At 44.4% G+C, this 20,072-nt stretch overlaps 1 protein-coding gene across 1 annotated transcript in view; it reads right to left on the reverse strand.

Moving 5' to 3' along the window:
• Positions 1–20,072, reverse strand: part of LOC144798515 (chymotrypsinogen 2-like) — an 85,453-nt gene that overhangs the window by 49,713 nt on the left and 15,668 nt on the right. Inside the window, exon 4 of the mRNA XM_078669435.1 lies at positions 638–716. Within this exon, the coding sequence (XP_078525561.1) occupies positions 638–716 (79 nt within the window). The remainder of the gene's footprint in view (positions 1–637; positions 717–20,072) is intronic.

Raw genomic sequence — 20,072 nt, forward strand, 5'->3', positions numbered from 1 at the left:
CGAGCAAATGCTCTTAGCCATGTTATCCACCTCCCATTGGATAACATGGCTAAGAACTGCTCAGGGCAGGTGTTAGCTTTTGGAGATATTCGCGCTTAGCGCGATTATTTCCAAAAGTTGGTAATAGGGGATAGCGATGTTAGCGACTGTTTCCAGTCGCTAACATCTTGGCACGCCCACTTTGCATGTCATTAGCGATAATTATCGCTGACATGCAAAGTGGGCCCCTAAATGCCCGCTATCGCCTATTAGCTGTCACTAACTGGTGTTAGCGACAGCTAGGTAATAGGGCGATAAAATTATCGCCGCTTTAGCAGGAAAAATTCCAGCTAAAGCGGCGATAAGGCCCTTGGTAATATGCCCCTCAAAGCCTTGCAATGTGGCTTTCTGTGGCTTCATACATCTTTAAGAGATCTGTGTCATGCATGCACAACTTTTTGTGGTGAAAAGTGATGCAGGGATGTCATAAAAAAGCCCTTGCTTATTCTTGGCCAGTGGCATGTGTAGGCGTCAATCTCCGCAACACTGAGTCAGGAGCTGAACATCTCGCTGACCTGGAAATCTCTCTGCAGCTGGTGCAGGAAGCCATGGAGTTATCTGACTTCCTGTGGCATGACAGAGACAGGGATACTCTTACCTTAGCGATGCTCTTCACTTGAATGGGCTCTGCAGAAGAACTGTGGTCGAACTCGCCAAGAATGACACGGTGAGATGTCCTGTAAATTACAACATCAGAAGAAAGACATGTTGAGGGTTCCTTCTTTCCTGAAGTATTACATACATGCTGAAATCAAAGGTGACCCTTTTCTGCAGCAAAAATTGTTAAAAAACACAGGGGCATATTATCAAGTAAGGGCGTTACATTATCACTGCTTTTACCGGCAGGAAACTGCCGATAAAGCGGCGATAATTGGCTTGATAATATTCTCTATGAATTTCAATCGAAGCCCATGTTAGATGTCTTCACATCAAGCCCATTATCGCCGCTTTATCGGCAGTTTCCTGCCGATAAAAGCGTCGATAATGTAACGCCCGTACTTGATAATATGCCCCACAGTTGGGTCATTTAGCGATTGGCTTAGCGTGAGCTCCCTCGTAAATCAACAGGGCTCCTGTGCCCCAACCCATGGTTCTCTTTGACTGGAGCACACAGGCCTCATTTATGAGGAATTGACGTAGGGCAGCACCGCAGTACGTCTTGCTGCGCTGCCCTAACCCACTGCGAAAGGGCAGGAATGCACCGTATTTATAAACTACGGTGCATTCCTGTCCATTCCCCTTGCGCTGTGCACAATATTCTGGTGGAGGTGTAGGCACCCTTGCACTGTGGTGCAAGGGTGCCTCTGTTGCAGACAATATTGTTTTTGTGCAGGAAGGGACACCTTCCTGCACAAAAACACTCCAGGGAGTTTTTTTTCCTGTTTCTATATGTGCTGCAAAATGCATCAGACACAACACATAGAAAGAGGAATAAACAAGGAGAAATAAAAATAATTTCTTGTTACACCTGCTCTGGGGAGTAGTAAAGTTTTTAGCGCTGCCCCGGGTTTACATGATTAAGTAAATCTGGGGTAGCATCAAAATTCATGGGTGCTGTGCGATGGGGGGGGGAGTTGTTGGGTTATGGTTTCTTTGATGGTCTTTCATCTGTATTGCTCTCTATTTTTCCTTGATTTGCTTTTGTAAAAGTCAAAGTCATGATAATGTACGCTTATTATGTTTCTGGGTTATAGAGCTCTGCTTCATATGTGCTATTTGATGAATAAAATCTGTTTTAAAAAAAAAATTCATGGGTGCTGCGTCGGAAAACTCACCACAACACCCATGGGATGCCCCCTTGATGCAGAGTAAGGCAACAACTTGCTCTTCTCTGCCTTGCTCCTAATCCGAGGCCATGCAAAGTCATGCAGAGTTGGTCTAATTTGGAGAGGAGCACGAAAACAGTGGTTTATTAATCCAATATATGTTAACAATGACTAATATCTGCCACATAAGCTGTTCTTCTAACACTAGGGGCCTGGAATAGTCTGAATTGTCACACTGTAGGGGTGTGATGACAAGTAGTTGTGTTTGTACTATCACTGGCAGAGCTGGCAGGGGGCAATGGGTGATGAAAGCTGCAGTGGACTCCTGGCGAGGCCCAGGCACTTTTTGTAAAACAAATAGTGAAATGCCAAGTGAGCAACATATTGTTTTCATCTTGCTTATGCCTAGCATTTCTGAGGCTACAATAGAGCTGCCAGTGATGCAGCAGCAATATAGGCTTAGCGGCCCCCACTCGGAGTGCAGCAAAAAGGGCCTGCAAGTGTAAGCTGAAACCCACCATCGGCCTCCCAGTAGCTTTGAGAGGGAGTGGTAGCTGTCCTTCGCTTTGGCATGTAGTTATCGTTGGTGCACAACAAAATCTAGGGGGCATATTAACAAGGGCAATATCGCCACTTTAGCTGGACTTTTCCCCCCTAAAGCAGCGATATTTTTATTGCCCTATCAGCAAGCTGTCGCCAACAGCAGTTAGCGACAGCTTTTAGGCGATAACAACTGGTTTGGCGCCCGCTTTGCATGTCATCGATATTTATCGCTAATGACATGCAAAGTGGGCGTACCCAACCTGTTAGCGACTGAAAGCAGTCGCTAACACAGCTATCGCCTATTAGCCTATTAGCAATGCCCGCGTCGCGATAAAAAAACGTGTACTAACCGCGATTAGCACCAGGATTTTACACCTGGTAAAAACCTGACCTAGCCATTTTAGTCAATGGGAGGTGGATTCTACGGCTAAGTCCCCAACTGCCTATTAGCAAGATTTTCCTTAGCGATAGGATTTTTATTGCTGGAAATCTCACGTTAAACATGGGTTTTGCCGCTACCTCGGATTTTATATCGCATTGGAGATAAACATTGGTAATACTGCGTTATCTCCGCAATAAAATCCAGCGATAGGAGGCGATAAATAAAATTCAGGCTAAGCGAGATTTGCGAGAATTATTGCAAGTTGTTGCTAATAGGCCCCTCGAACTTTTCTAGAAGAAGCAGCAACTGAAATAACATCAGAACACCTCACAGGGGTGTTGGGGCTGAAATGAATTGGGTTGGAAAGACACCAGGTTACAGTGAACCCCACGATTGAAACTGGTGGACACAGGTCATGATGCCATGATGGACTGCTGACCCATCAAATGGAGTCAATGTCCTACTGATGAATAGTCCACCACAGCGGAGGATTAGACTTCGTGACCTGTCCAATAAAAGTGCAATGATTGTGTGATCCTAATTATGGGATACACAAACTCAAGAAGTAAATATAATGGCATTGAAAGGTTCGGGGAGGGGGGTCTTTAAGCTCTATTGTGTCTAGAGTGATGCCAAACTTTTTAGTAAAGTAGACAAGGAGAATTATCAGTGAATGTATTAATAGAACTTGTGTAGGCTCACCCAACCCCATTGAAATAAGGATTGTGCATTTATTTAGAAATGTGTGTTGCTTATATAGCATTACCACGTCATCAGCTGACAGCTTTTGAGCCCATGGACTGGAAAAGTGTGGAAAACAAACAGTCTGGAGACACGTTATTGTGACAACACAGAGAACAACTGTAAGCCAGTTACCCTTTTCTTGAAGAGAGCCCTACCATATTGGGATGAAAGTCAGATAACCAACGCTAGCCAATGCCTCCAAGTCCACCCTGGCTGGTCGCCATTCTGGTCCATCCAAAATCTTTGGGGCATATGTACAAGAACTTATCGCTGCCGTAGAATCAACTTTTTGACGTTACGGCTTTTTTTATCGCCTTATTTACAAAGTACTGCTAACTGCAATTAGCAGCACTTTTAGGGCGCAACCGTGAATTTTTAAGATTGCTACTTCTGTTAGCGGGACTTAACGAAAATTAGATGCAAGGTGGGAGTTCTCGTGCAAGAACTACTGCTAACCTCACTTCGAGATATTTACAATGAAATTCCCACACGGCAATAACCCCTCAAAACTGCTGCTAAGTCCAGTTAGAGGTAATTTTTTAAGACGAGAAAAAAGCTGGTCTTAAGATTGGTGCAAACACTTGGGTACACATTTTAGATATTTGGGTGCTGGACAGCACTGCAAGAAGGAACATTGCTGCAGTGCCCTGCGCCAGAACAAAAGGACAGGGATGCGCCCTATCAATAAGATAGGGCACATACCTGGGGACAATTGATGAAAAGTGTTGCATCGCTACGACAAAACAGTGTTGCAACAATTTTTACTGTTCCCTCCTTGCGATATCATGGACGCACCGTATTTAATGTACGGCGCTCCATTTCCCAATCAATGAGAGATACATCTGGAATCTGACTTATCTGGCAGCGCTAAAGTCACTCACTGCTACCGTTGTGTTGCAAGCATGATGCAACTCCAGCAATGCATGGAACCAGCCTATCCCTATGGCACTGCGTCACCCTTATGCCTGCCATGAGGTAAGGTTTTGACGCAGTGGTGTCCTAGAATTGTCGCAGTGAAATCTGAGACTGCACTGCACCAATCCTACAAGGCATTGTTGGGTGTGAACACCCACTCTACATACATCATACCTGACGCAAGTATAATGTGGCACAGCGCTTCACAAGTTCACCCATATGCCCAGATGCATCACTTAGTAAATATGGCGCCATGTGGTGCAAGATTCACGCTGCAAGTACGTCAAGAAAATAATGCACCGGCGGCGTTAAACTGCTGGAAGGGGCTCAGGATTAAGCCCTCCTGTCTTTTTTCCCTACGATGGCGCACAATGACTGCCATGCACCAATGCAGGCACACTTGCGCCAGGGTGCAAGGGTGACTGTGTTGCGCAGTTGATTGACATTGTGGCTCCATCTTCATTCGAGACATCTGCAGGTGCACCTGGACTAGTGGTGGGCGGGAGTGAACCAGTGGGCCTCTTTGGAGTGTTTGGCTGGTCTTTTCTTGAGAGGCGCCAGGGTGTCGGTGCAGTTGGAGATCCATTGGTGGATGTTGCGTGCTGCGATGTTGGAGTTTGTAGCCGGAGTGGTGGTGTTGAGGGAGTTGACAAGAAGCTCTTCGGTGTTATGTTATGTTATGTTAAAATCACTTTTACCTCGCACAGTCACCGAATGGTTTCATGGCGCTCAATAGTCAACAGCGGAGGCACAAAAGCTAGTTGGAAGAGGTAAGTTTTAAGTGATTTACGGAAACAGAGATAGTTGGGACAGAATCGGAGTGAGATAGGGAAAGAGTTCCATAGTGCAGGAGCAAGAAACGAAAAGCACGCGCCACCATGCTTTTTACGTTTATACCTGGGAGTGACTAGAAGATTGTGGGTCTTAGACCGGAGATTTCTTAAGGGGATATGACGTTTGAGTTTGGAGGAGGTAAAGACTGGGGCAGAAGCAAAAAGGGCTTTGAAGACAGTACAGCCCAACTTGAACATACAGCGGGAAGCCACCTGGAGCCAGTGCAATTTCCTCAACAGGGGCGAGACATGTTGATGTTTAGGCTGTTGAAAGATCAGTCTCGCCGCCTGGTTTTGAACCAGCTGAAGTCGATGGAGATGGTACGCAGGAATCCCAACATAGAGAGAGTTGGCCTAGTCAATCCGGGAGGTGACAAGAGCCATAATGACCAGTATGAGAGCCTCAGTTGTGAGGAATCTGCGAATTTTGCAGATCCTACGAAGATGGAAAAAGCAGGACGATGTAACTGTGTTAATTTGAGGTCTCATAGACAGGTCATTGGATATGATGACACCAAGGCTTTTCACCGAATTGACAGGACAGGGTGGGGTGCCAAGAGCGGAGGGCCAAACACTGGAGCTCCAGGGGTTAGCTGACCCACCTGTTAGTACCAACTCTGTCTTGCTGGGATTGAGCTTCAGCTGGCTAAAATGCATCCATTCAGAGAAAGTGAGCATGGTGGACTGGAAATTGGCACAGGAAGAAGGGGATGAGTCAACAGGAAAAATCAACTGTAAGTCATCCGCGTAATTGAAAATAGTGACAGGGGTGTGACGGAGAGAAACTATAAGGGGTTGCATATAAAGATTAAACAAAAGAGGTGAGAGAGCCGAGCCCTGAGGGACACCACAGGAGAGTGCAGAATAAGGTGCTGAGAAAGTGGAAAGGTGAACTGATTGGGAACGTTGGTGCAAGAAAGATCTGATCCAAGTGAGAGCAAAGCCCCGGATACCCGCATTGTTGACACGGTCGATCAAGATAGCATGATCGACCGTGTCAAAGGCGGCCGACAGATCTAGTAAAACAAGAGCTTGAGCCAAGTTTTTGTCGGCGCCTTGCTTCAGTACATCCATTACGGCCACGATGACAGCTTCTGTGGAGTGAGCCGGTCTAAAACCGGCTTGCTGGTCATCCAAGAAGGAAGACCCCTCAATGGAAGCACTGAAGCAGCGGGTGACATAGTTCTCCAAAATTTTCCTCAAATAGGGGAGAAGGGAGATTGGTCGGTAGTTGCTCAAAACAGAGGGATCGGCACCAGGTTTTTTGAGAATGGGAACAACTACCGCCTGTGTGAAAGCATCAGGGACAGAGCCGGTGGCAAGCGAGCTGTTAAGAAGTGCCGACGGTGGATCTGGACAGGCCAAAAAAGCGGCTTTCAGGATTTGGGGGGGACAGCAGTCATTAGGAGAGCCCGAGCTTATCATGTGTAAGAGAAAGGTGAACTCGCTCAAAGAAATAGGAGGAAATACATCAAAGCAAAAAGGGTTGGGGGGGTAAAGAAGAAACAATAGAGGAGGAAGGGATGGGAATATTATTTTTAATGGTGATAATCTTGTCAATAAAAAAAGAGTTAAGGGAGTCACAAAGAGCTTGTGACGGTTGAGGGTGAGCAGTGACACGGTCAGGCAAGGAAAGTTCCCTCACGATTGAGAAAATAGCTTTGGTTTTAGAAGCAGAGTTAAGAATCTTCTGTGAAAAGTAGGAGGTTTTAGCCTGTAGGATGGATTTTTTATAGAGATTTAGGCGATTCACATAAGCCGTTTTTAAAGAAGGGTCATAATTGCACCTCCAGCGGCGCTCTGCTTGTCGGAGGGCCAATTTGTCTGACTTCAGTTGCTCTGTGAACCAGCGATGAGCATCGTGGAGGCGTTTAGTTTTGATAATTTTTAACGGGGCAACTGCATTGCTCGCATGTCCTAGCCACTGATCAAGAGCGGCAGCCTGGGCAGATGTCGAAGCCATGTCACTAGGAGCTGATGTGGCTAGAATTGAGTGGAATTCTGCGAGATGTGCTCGTTTCCAGTTACGTGCAGTAAAATTAATAGTAGGGGGAGGGTGACAAGGTAAAATAAATTTCAGGGAAAAGGAAATAAAAGAATGATCGGACCAAGAGCAGGGATAGACAGAGGGAGGGGAGATATCAAGATTGGCTGTCCAAACTTGATCGAGAATATGACCCTTGTTATGAGTGGCTACTGTAATATGCTGATTACAGTTAAGACCAAGTAACAGGTCCGTGAAATCTTCAGAAAGGCCACTTTCGCAAGGGTCTGACGGCCAGTAATTAAAGTCGCCAATAATAGGGATTTTGGCGGGATTAATGACTAGCCGAGAGATTATGTCCCCAAATTGTTGGGAGAAGAGGAACATGGTATCAGGAGGTCGATAGACAAGGACACAAATAAAAGAAAACCCAGGGGAAGTGCATTTCAGGGTAAGTATGTCAGTTTTAGGAAGAGCAAGAGTTTCAAGAGTGGTGAACTTGTATTGTGAGCGAATAATAGCCGCAACCCCCCCACCAGCTCTACCTATCGCTCTGTTGGACTGTAGGATGTAATAGCCAGTAGGGATAGCAGCGAGGATGTCAGAGGTAGAGTCGTCGGTTAGCCAAGTCTCCGAGAGGAGAAGAATATCTACCTTATTATCAGCCAGCATCTGGAATATTTCGAGCTGGTGCTTCACAAAAGACCGAGTATTGAGATAAACTATTGCCAAGGGATGAGAGGGAGGTGGCCGAGCAGTTGGTAGGGTAATGGGGGAATCGCTACAGGTAATAAGGGACGCTAGCTCATAGATACCAGGACCAGGACCCAGGGAGGTCAGAATGCCACAGTCCTGAGCGGCACCAGTAGCGCGGGATTGGAGTGGGCCGGAGTGATAGAGGGCAATAAGCTCCTTAGGTGAATAGTAGATGCAATACACAGTATGGCAGGCCGCTGGGCGCGATCGGCCGCGGACGGGCGCCACGGGCTTAACTTTGGCACAACTTCGGCGCGATGACGGCGCGCCCGCTGCGCTCGTCCGCTGAGCTTCCGCCAAGTCGCCATCTTAATAGCCCCGGAGAGGGAACAGCTAGCGCGCTGACCTGCGTCAACAGCGTAGCAGGCAGGAAGTGGTGTGAGGTGTGTTGCTCAATGAATGACCCTCTGCTCGATCGGCACACAGCCGCGGCGGAACGGGGTCAAGAGCAAGGAAGGCAGCAGGTAGGTAAAATACAACTTAAAAGTGCATAGAATGTCGAAAATCACACCCTAGCAGTAAACTCAATTCACACACACACACGGAGGAAGCTGGCGCAAAGTAAGTATCAGGCAGCCTAACTCGCCGCTGTAGTCACAGAGAATGCGAGAGCCCACCTCTTAAAATAGCCAGAAGCATAATAACAGCTAGCGCGCTGACCTGCGTCAACAGCGTAGCAGGCAGGAAGTGGTGTGAGGCGTGTTGCTCAATGAATGACCCTCCGCTCGATCGGCACACAGCCGCAGCGGAATGGGGTCAAGAGCAAGGAAGGCAGCCGGTAGGTAAAATACAATTTAAAAGTGCATAGAATGTCGAAAATCACACCCTAGCAGTAAACTCAATTCACACACACACGGAGGAAGCTGGCGCGAAGTAAGTATCAGGCAGCCTAACTCGCCGCTGTAGTCACAGAGAATGCGAGAGCCCACCTCTTAAAATAGCCAGAAGCATAATAACAGCTAGCGCGCTGACCTGCGTCAACAGCGTAGCAGGCAGGAAGTGGTGTGAGGCGTGTTGCTCAATGAATGACCTTCCGCTCGATCGGCACACAGCCGCGGCGGAACGGGGTCAAGAGCAAGGAAGGCAGCAGGTAGGTAAAATACAATTTAAAAGTGCATAGAATGTCGAAAATCACACCCTAGCAGTAAACTCAATTCACACACACACGGAGGAAGCTGGTGCGAAGTAAGTATCAGGCAGCCTAACTCGCCGCTGTAGTCACAGAAAATGCGAGAGCCCACCTCTTAAAATAGCCAGAAGCATAATAACAGCTAGCGCGCTGACCTGCGTCAACAGCGTAGCAGGCAGGAAGTGGTGTGAGGCGTGTTGCTCAATGAATGACCCTCCGCTCGATCGGCACACAGCCGCGGCGGAACGGGGTCAAGAGCAAGGAAGGCAGCAGGTAGGTAAAATACAATTTAAAAGTGCATAGAATGTCGAAAATCACACCCTAGCAGTAAACTCAATTCACACACAGACGGAGGAAGCTGGCGCGAAGTAAGTATCAGGCAGCCTAACTCGCCGCTGTAGTCACGGTGGCCTGATCCTGCTGCAACAGGGGAGTGATGACGGTGGTGGTGTACGGTGGGCATCATGAAGGTGTGATGTATGCAATGATGGTCGGGAGAGTTCTGTGGTGTGGCTGTAGTTGAAGTTCCCGCTGGCAGAGAAGACTGGCTCAAACGTGTGTCCCGCTATGTGGGTTGGTGCAGTGACTAACTGCTTAAGTCCGATGTTGGCGAGGTTCCCCAGGAGGCGGGTAGTGTTCTGGTCACTGGGGTTGTCCAGGTGGAACTTGCGGTCTCATAGTATGATGTGGTCAGTGGATGGGAGGGCCTGGGGTGCGATGAGGTGGACAATGGCATTGGTGATGAACCACAACCAGTACGTTGTCACACGAAATGCACAGTACTGGAGGGAGTAAATAAGATCCCTATCTTCAACCTCAGTACCTCTAGCCTTTCACCGGCCACCCATTCACTATTGGCAAAAGAGCTATCATATGTTCCCCATTCAGGTCTAAATAGCCTTTTTCTCGCTGGAGGACAACAGAACTACCCAAACTAAAGGGCATATTTGCAACAGGCAGCGATAATTATCACTGACCTTGTACACCGCATTATTTTCTATCGCTGGAATTTTTTTGCCAGGCTAGCGTTGTATTAACAACATTTAGCGCCATGGCGATGAATATTCCAGCGATATCGCCCTTTTCCATGGAACGTTGCTGGTTCTTCAGCGATGTTCCATGTAAAACGGCTATATGCTTGATAATACGACCCTGTGGTCGTATCACATGAATCTACCTCCCATGTTAAGTATGCCTTAGTCAGGAATTTAACAGACGTTAAGGGGCATATTATCAAGCAGGGCATTAAAAATGATCGCCGGTTTAGCGGCAGAAAACTGCTGCTAAAGCGGCGATAATGGGCTTGATAATATGCCCTTAGGAATTCCAATAGAAACCCAGGGGCATATTACCAACAAGTAGCGGTATTTATCGCTAAATAGGCTTAGCGACGATTTTTTTATTGCTGCCTATCGCTGGATATGTTAGCAGAGAAAACATGCTATTAGCAACGTTTTTCTCCATTGTGCTAAAATATCCAGCGATAGCAGCGAAATGCGTGAATATCGCCGAGAATACAGCGATATTCACGCATTAGCAACGAAATGCTCTTAGCCATGTTATCCACCTCCCATTGGATAACATGGCTAAGAACTGGTCTGAGCAGGCGTTAGTTTTTGGCGATAGCGGGAATATTTCCATCGCTATGCCTGCCTTGCTATTAGGCGATAGCTACATTAGCGACTACTTTCAGTCGCTAACAGGTTGGGTACTCCCACCCTGCATGTCATTAGCGATAAATATCGCTGACATGCAAAGCGGGCCCCAAACCGCTCGCTATCGCCTAAGAGCTGTCACTAACATCAGTTAGCGACAGCTTGCTAATATAGCGATAGAATTATCGCCGCTTAGCCGGCGATAATTGCCTATCGCCACCCTTGGTAATATGCCCCCCAGTTTCTTCCAGTTTCTTGGAATTCTCCAGGGCATATTATCAAGCACATTATCGCCGCTTTAGCTGCAGTTTTCTGCCACTAAAACGGCGATAATTTTAACGCCCTGCTTGATAATATGCCCCCAAATTCCTGCGTTAAGGCATACTTATTCCCCACGTTGTAAATATCGCAAAGCTGTCTTCGCGATATTTACCCATGTTGTTTTCACAGACACGCCTACCCCGCATCTCATTAGCGATGAAAAGTTAGGCGTGCTGGAAATGGGAGCAAAATCAGCGAAACACGCAATAGCGTGTCTTTGCTGATAAGGTGATAAAATTACCGCCGCTTTTCATCCGAAAACGGCCGCAAAAGCGACGATAATTTTATATCGCCGCCTTGTTAATATGCCCCTAAGGGGCGTATTTACAAGGGTTTTATCTCTGCTTTTTTTACTTAAAAAGCCAAAAAAGCGGAGATAAAACTATCACCCTATTTACAAGAGGTTGCTAAAATGCATAATCGCATGTTAGCAGCCTTTTTCCCAACACCTCTCTAATGAGATGCAAAGTGGGCATCACTGGGCGTACCCCGGATGGACAACCTTGCAAATATCGCTGATGTTCACATCGCAATCTTTACAAGGCTGCCCCAGCATTTTAGCACATGTTAGATTTTGGAGAAAACAGCTGTTTCTCCAAAAACGAAAGTCTGCTAAAATGCAGACTTACCTATCCCCAACATTGGGGTGGATTATGCTAATACAACTCTGTGGGTCGTATCAGCAAGGTTATCACCGTTTTGCAGGGAACATCACTGGAAAACCAGCGATGTTCCCTGCAAAAGGGCGATAACCTCGCTATCTCTTGAACTTGTATTGCCCTGGAGTAACGCGCTGTTAATAACGTGCTACCAGGGCGATAAATTCCAGAGATAGCCTGCGATAATATAATTATCGCTAAGCACAGCCAGCGATAATTATCTCTGACCGTTGTTATTATGCCCCTAATATCTCAGGGTTAGCACCTGCATCTTCATTTACTGCCTAGCTAGATCAACTTCCACCTAAAATAGCGGAGTTTGTTGGTATATGACAAAATTGTTTCAATAACAAAACACATACCTAAAACACCCTATAATCTGAGTAAAGAGGAATACCAAGCCATGATTGACCTAAAACAGACCCCTTCCATCACAACCAAAAATTGTGACAAGGGAGGTGGCATATTTGTATTAGACACTTCCACAGATATCAACAACATGGAAATAATGTTGGCTGAAACTCATTTTTATCAACCTGCTCTTCGTGATCCTACCAACAACACGATCAAGAAGATTAAAAGACTGACCAATATAGCCTTCAAGTACAACTATATATGTGAAAAAGAGTTAACTTACCTAAATGTCCAGAGTCCAAAAATGGCCAGTATATATGGCGTTCCAAAGATACACAAACATGAAACCGATCCACCTTACAGACCAATAGTAACAACCATTGGTTCTGTCACAGAACCATTATACAAATACATTGATGATATTCTTCGCCCACATGTACCTCAAGTACCCTCCTATGTCCAAGATGCAAGACACATCATCAATCTCATAGAAGAGACCATCTTTTATACCAATGCCCATATATTGGTCACCTTGGACATAGAAGCGTTATACAGCAATATTCCCATTGAAGGAGCCCTAGAGGCTGTAAATTGGTTCATGATGGACAACAATATTGCATGTTCTAAGATGTTCATCCTAGAGTGTCTCCAAATAGTTCTAGAGGACAATGTCTTTGAATTTAACGGTAACCTCTACAAGCAGACCAAATGAGTCAGCATGGGGACTTCCTGTGCCCCATCAGTGGCAAATATATACATGGCCAAGTTTGTAAAAAGATTAATCTATAACGAGATAGCGCCATTCTTCGAATCCATGACCAAATGGTTGTGATATATCGATTATATCTTTTTCATTTGGATAGACAACTCTGACACCTTGGCTGCATTCTTAGAAAGGCTACATCTATGTGACAATAACATCCGTTTCACAGCCAATTCAAGTAGAACCCAGGTGGAATTTCTGGACATTGTCATCAACGTCGTAGTTGGAACATTAGGTGTAGATCTTTATACAAAACCCACTGTACGCAACACCTTGATTCATTACATCAGCTTTCATCCCCCTGCCCAAAAATATAGTATACCTTTTGGGCAATTCCTCTGTCTTCAACGGAATTGCACGAGTATCAAAGATTTAGACATCAAAGCAGTCAGTATGAAAGAGAAGTTCCTCACATGAGGTTACCCCAGAAGATTGGTGAGAGACTCTATAAAAAGAGCTCGGTATTATGATAGACCGCATTTATTGACAAACAGCATCACCCAAACTAATACATCAACTGTATTTGTGACGAGACACTCCATGATAAATGAAATTATCCGAAAAAAATCGTCTGTTCTAGCCAATCCCGGCAAATTGCCCAAACCTTTATTGACCTACAATAGAAACAGCAATTTGAAAGATCATGTGGTCCATTCCAGGATGAAAAATATCAATTCAGTTTCACAAAGATCCATAGATGGACTTAAACCAGTTATTGGCAACTTTCGCTGCAACACATGCAAAGCATGTCCGCAAGTGATAGAAACCCCTGAATTAGAATTTAATAATCAGGTTATTAAATCAAAGGGTTTCTACAACTGTAAAACAAAGGACATTATCTATTTATTGCTGTGTCCTTGCAACTTAGGTTATGTTGGGGAAACGTCTAGATCTTTAAATATACGTCTGACAGAGCACAGATCTGCTGTCAAAACTTTAAAAAAACTGCGTATATTGTCCAACATTATATCGATAACCATCACAATCCGGAAGATATACGATGGTTTATACTGGAAAAAATACAACACGGACCAGGGATTAACACTGAAGCCATCAGGAAACGGCCAGAGGTTTATTGGATTTTGTTGCTTGGCACTGCCACCCAGGGACTCAATTTGGAGATACCGTGGCACCAACCAATCAAATTCAGCGATTAATGCTTTCATTTATATTACCTCATAGGAAACTCCCGGTCTCAGACATGAGGATACAGCTGATACTGTATATTCACAAATGAGCTTTTCATTACCCATCCGTATTGTCTTCCCAGTCATTTTTGTAAAATATTATGCCTTTATTTCATTATCTTTGATATCCTTCTTTGACATGTACTCAACAGAGCCATCATAAACTACATTTTTGCTATTTTCATGTACCGTTTTATCTTACTTCACGTTATGACTAGTACTTCCAATATGGCCGCCAGCTCTGGCCGTCATGTTGTTTTATGTCCTGTTCCATCAGTTCTTTCCAGTTCAGCACACTTACTTTCACTTCCGGTCCCCAATTGAGGATACATATCCGGTTTTTAAAGGTGCTTTACAAAGAAATGCTGGTTGCTAGTTGATACATGCTCCACATCTAAGAACAGGTGAGTTATACCTTGGGGGTCGACTGTCGAGCGCTCATTTATTTACGCTATAGCTATAGCGCCAGCACATAACATATGGCTATGAATTGAGGTCACTGGCCGTCTTTGCACTATTTCTTCTAGCCACCATAGACCCAGTTGTTACTAGTTACATGAGCAATCATTGCCTGCATTACGTAATACATTGTCATACAATGTATATAGCCTTCTTAAATACAGGTTTCATCTAAATGTATGTCAAAGTAAGAACCATGGGGCATATTAGCAAGAATCTGGTTAAAATTATCGCCGTTTTAGCGGCAGGAAACTGCCGCTAAAATGGCGATAATGGGCTTGCTAATATGCATTATAGAATTCCAATAGAAGCCCAGGTTAGATGTCCTGCACATCTAACCTGGGCTTCTAATGGAATTCTATTACACATATTAGCAAGCCCATTATTGCCGTTTTAGCGGCAGTTTCCTTCCGATAAAACAGCGATAATTTAATGAGGTTTTTGCTAATATGTCCCTAGCATTTTGTGCAACAGGGACACTCATGGGAGCTTAATTCTAAGTCAAACATCTCTCCATGCTCAAATAGAGTAAAGATGTTACATGTCTTATATTCTCCTGATTCCTTGTTTCTCCATAAAGTCCCACATTTAGGGGCATATTGTCAACGGGTAGAGATAATTATCGCTGGCCGCTCTTAGCGTGCGAAGTTTTATCACCGGCTATCGCTGATAATTATCGCCATGCTAGCGCTGTATTAACAACGCATAGCGTAATGGCGATAATTATTCCAGCGATAGAGATGTTTTCCATGGAACTTCGCTGGTTTTTCAGCGATGTTCCATGGAAAACGGTGATAATCTTGCTGATCCGACCCTGTGGGCGTATCGGCATAATCCACCTCCAAAGGAAAGCATAGGTAAGTCAGCTCTTTTGCAGATGTTAGCTTTTGGTGAAAAACGCGGTTTTCGCCAAAAACTGACGTCTGCAAAAATGCTTGGGCAGCCCTGTAAATATTGCGATGTGCACATCAGCGATATTTACAAGGTTTTACTGCCCAGCGATGCGCACTTTGCATCTCATTAGAGATGCAAAGCGAGTCGTCGGGAAAACGGGTGCTAACATGCTTTAGGACAGGTACCAGCACTATTGAGCAGTCCTTTCGACTGCTGTTACTATATTGGAAGGTGGTCGTACTGGGCAAAGGCAGTCTGTATCTTGCTTTTATAGATTTGCGGGCTGACTTTGACCTAGTACCTCGTGGCCTCCTATGGGGGGTATTGTCCGACTTAGGAATGCCCCCGTATTTATTGTCGTTACTAATAAAGCTCCACAATGAGAACTTCGCGCAGGTGCGGTGGGGTAAACAGGGCAAAAAGACCGCTAGAATAACAGTAAACAGAGGTGTCCATCAGGGGTGTGTCCTTGCCCCCACTCTGTTTTCATTGTATGTCAACGGAGTCGTGGAGCACCTTTTAAAAAAACCCTCGGATGCCCCCTCCCTGGCGGGCAGGAGAATACCCACTTTATTATTTGCAGATGACACCCTTTTGATTTCTAAAACACTGGTTAGGCAACAGAGTCTTCTTGACAGTTTTCAATCTTTTTGTGAGTCTCGGGGACTAAAAATTAACACCGGAAAGACCAAATATTTGGTTCTGAATCCACCGAAAAAGCTTGGTCGTCCACCCGTATTAAATATGGTGACACTGGAAAGGGTAAAGGAGTTTGACTACCTAGGGATTCGCCTTTGTGATACCATGAGGTGGGACTGTCATCTACAAAAAATGTTATTGAGCCACAAGAGGGTGGTGGGGGCCCTGCTTAATGAACAGCGGTCATCCACTCTTAAACCCATTGCCCTGGTGATAGAGATCTACAAGGCAAGAGGTGTTAGTGCGGCGCTTTACGGAGCAGAACTTTGGGGAACCCAGAATATGGATCAGTTATCTCATTCAGAGAATACATTTCTGAAGGATCTAATGGGTCTTCCGTATAGCATCCCCACTTTACCCTTACTCCTAGACATGGGCTGTCGCCCTATTAGAGACCAGGCTAGGTTGCGACCCCTCCTCCTTTGGGCCCGCCTATGGAGAGTCCCTGAACTCTCCAGTTATGCGGAAGGGCTAAAGGAAGTCCTTTCAATGTCTGGATGGTCTAAAATAGGCTGGCTGAGGGATGTTAAGCATCTGCTTGGAGAACTTGGATTGGGAGAGGCCTGGCAGTCTAGGTCTGCGCCCCCTAAGTCAGCTCTAAAAAAAGCTTATTGGAAGTGGGTAATGGATAAGAGAAATACTGATCCCAACTTGTGTAGATCCACCAGAGATTTTTTACTAATGAAGGAGGGTACTCTATGTGAACCATATCTCGATGTTATTTCAAAACCTAGAGATAGGGCCCTTTATTTTAAATTTAGAATAGGATTGCTTCCTTTGGGAGAATTGACCGCTCGCTGGAAGATTGCGACACAGACTACATCATCTTGTCCCTTCTGTGCTTCTAGGATTGAGTCGGTTCCCCACTTTTTATTTGAATGCCCTGCTTATAAAGCTCCTCGCCATAGGTGCTCAAACCTTTATGTATAGAGCTGGGTACTAGACATTATAGTGAGGCTTTGCGTATTCTGAAATCTGACACACGGTCCCTATTTGTCTGTGGTATAGCGAAGTTTTTAAGCTGGGCATGGCTAATCAGGTCCAAAAGGCTTTTGTACATTGTTTAATTCTGGTCTCTATGTCTGACCATTTTATGTAATTTATTGGTGCCATTCGTATTTTGTCTTGTACATTTGCTTTCTTATGGATTGCCTGTTTTATCTTTTTATCATGTGACTGTATTGCTTTTAAAGATATGTTCTATATCGAAATAAAGCCAATTTTGACTTGACTTGACTTGGCTAATGCATGTTAGCACCACCTTGTAAATAGGGTGATAAAAATATCGCTGGTTTAGCGGCAAAAAGTGCCCTAAAGCGGCGATACTGCTCTTGATAATATGCCCCTATATTGTTTCAGATCAACAAAATACCTGCAGAGAGTCTGCTTTATTAGACGCCATCGCTTCCCCAGTAATCTCCATACTTTGACCACTTTTAGAGTCAAATCATAAACAACGTCACAATTCTCTCTAATATGTATGCTTTTCTGCCTTAACAACAGAGCCTCGCAGTCTCCCCTGACCATGTCTTGAATAAACTGGAATATAGTTTCACCCAGTATATTTGAAGTAAAACCCCTCTGTTTCCAAATTAATGCAATATCTTTAGCCATTAGCTTATATTAAACTGCAATAAATATCTTTGAAAAGTCAGCTATATCAGTTCCTATATATCTATATAGGAGATAGATATTCTATTGTGCTGACATCCCTATCATGATTTGAAATAGCTGAACCTCATTGGAAACAGTTTCAGATAGGTATTTAGGGGCATATTATCAACAACTAGCGATATTTATCGCTAAATAAGCTTAGCGATATTTTTTTTATCGCCGCGCATCGCCGGATTTTATCGCAGTGATAACGTGCTATTAGCAACGTTTATCTCCAAAGCGATAAAATATCCGTCGATAGTGGCGAAATGCGTGAATATCGCTGGAAATCCAGCGATATTCAGGCATTATCGCTAATAGGGACTTAGCCTGAATTTCCACCTCCCATTGGATATACAGGCTAAGAACTGGTCTGAGCAGGCGTTAGTTTTCAGCGATATCGGCGCAAATTTTTTTGTCGCTACGCCTGCATTGATAATAGGCGATAGCGATGTTAGCGACTGCTTTCAGTCACTAACAGGTTGGGTACAACCACTTTGCAGGTCATTAGCGATAAATATTGATGACATGCAAAGCGGGCCCCAAACCGCTCGCTATCACCTAAAAGCTGTCGCTAACTGATGTTAGTGACAGCTTGCTAATAGGGCGATGAAATTATCACCGCTTTGTGGCCGAAAACCGCTGCAAAAGTGGTGATAATTTCATTTCGCCTGCCTTGGTAATATGCCCCTTAGTTCATATATACATAAAATAACTTTGGAAAACAGTCTTCCTGGGTTCCACATACTCCTTAGGAATTTTAATGTGCACATTTCCTCACACTATGGTGTTACTTAAAGATATATATGGTTTTGAATATTCAGACTTCTATCACTTCGTTCCTCACATGGTTCACAACTCTTGGATCTTTTTTGTTTGTATTCTCCTAGCCAAATCATTTGAGATCTCACCTATGTCATGTACAGCATAATTTTTCATGCTTAGGTTTGGGCATTAAAACCTAATTTCGTTGTTGTTTCTTATCTTTTCAGAGGTCACTGAGACGGAATCCTGAGAAAAGCATTGCCGAAAAGTGTGTAGTGCTAACCTACCGCCAGTTTCCATAATCTTATTATGTCAATTGTTCATACAAGATAGATGAAAACACTGTTTATAATGATTGATATGAATTTATGAATCTAAACCAATAATAGCCTACAATTCAGGATATATATCAGATTTGTTTATGTTATTGAATTATTGAGAACAGTCACAACAACGCCTGATGGATTTGTCCTCTTGACACCTGTATTGTATATCATTCTTTTTATGCAAACAAGTACTATCGATGGAAAATCAATGGGGCATATCATCAAGGAGGCAATATGAAATTTTCGCCGCTTTTGCGGCCGTTTTCGGACGAAAAGCGCCGATAATTTAATCGCCATATCAGCAAAGACACGCTATCGCGTGTTTTGCTGATTTAGCGAGCCTTTCAACAACGCCCAGCTTTGCATCCCTAATGAGATGCAAAGTGGGCGTTCCAGAGCAAAAAACAAGGAGAAAAGTCGCTAAGCGACATTTCTCCTATTATCAAGCTGCACGCTAACAAGCAGAGCGTTAGGAAAAGTAGCCTAACCACAGTTAACGCTACTTTCCTAACGCCTGCTTGTGATCTGATTTAGCCATGTAATCCAATGGGAGGTGGATTACATGGCTAAGATTACCCTGCCCTATCAACAAGATTATCGCCATTTTCAATGGAATATCGCTGGTTTTCCAGCGATATTCCATTGAAAACGGCGATAATCCCCGCTATCGCTGGGATTTTTATCTCCATGGCATTAATCGTTGTTAATACAACGCTAACTTGGAGATTATCGCCAGCGATAGCGGGCAATAGATTTTCTCACGCTAACAATGGTCAGCGATAATTAATCGCTGCCACTTGTTGATATGCCCCAATGTATTTTAAACAAATAAGAAAAAGTTTATATAATAAATTATAAAAAAAATTTGTATACAATAAATCACACAACACCAAAAGTTTGGTGTAAGAGTTGAATTTGGTGTTTTTTTAGGCACTTGGGGCATATTAGCACGAACCTCGTTAAAATTATCGCCGTTTTAGCGGCAGGAAACTGCCGCTAAAATGGCGATATCGGGCTCGCTAATATGCGTTATAGAATTCCAATAGAAGCCTAGGTTAGATGTCCTGCACATCTAACCTGGGCTTCTATTGGAATTCTATAACGCATATTAGCAAGCCCATTATCGCTGGTTTAGCAGCAGTTTCCTGCCGATAAACAGCGATAACTTTAACGAGGTTCTTGCTAATATTCCCCCTGGTTTTTCTGCTAAAAATTAGCATATTTTTATCGCCTCGCCTTGACTTTT

Source organism: Lissotriton helveticus, chromosome 12, assembly GCF_964261635.1.
Source record: "Lissotriton helveticus chromosome 12, aLisHel1.1, whole genome shotgun sequence".
NCBI classification, from domain to species: Eukaryota; Metazoa; Chordata; class Amphibia; order Caudata; family Salamandridae; genus Lissotriton; species Lissotriton helveticus.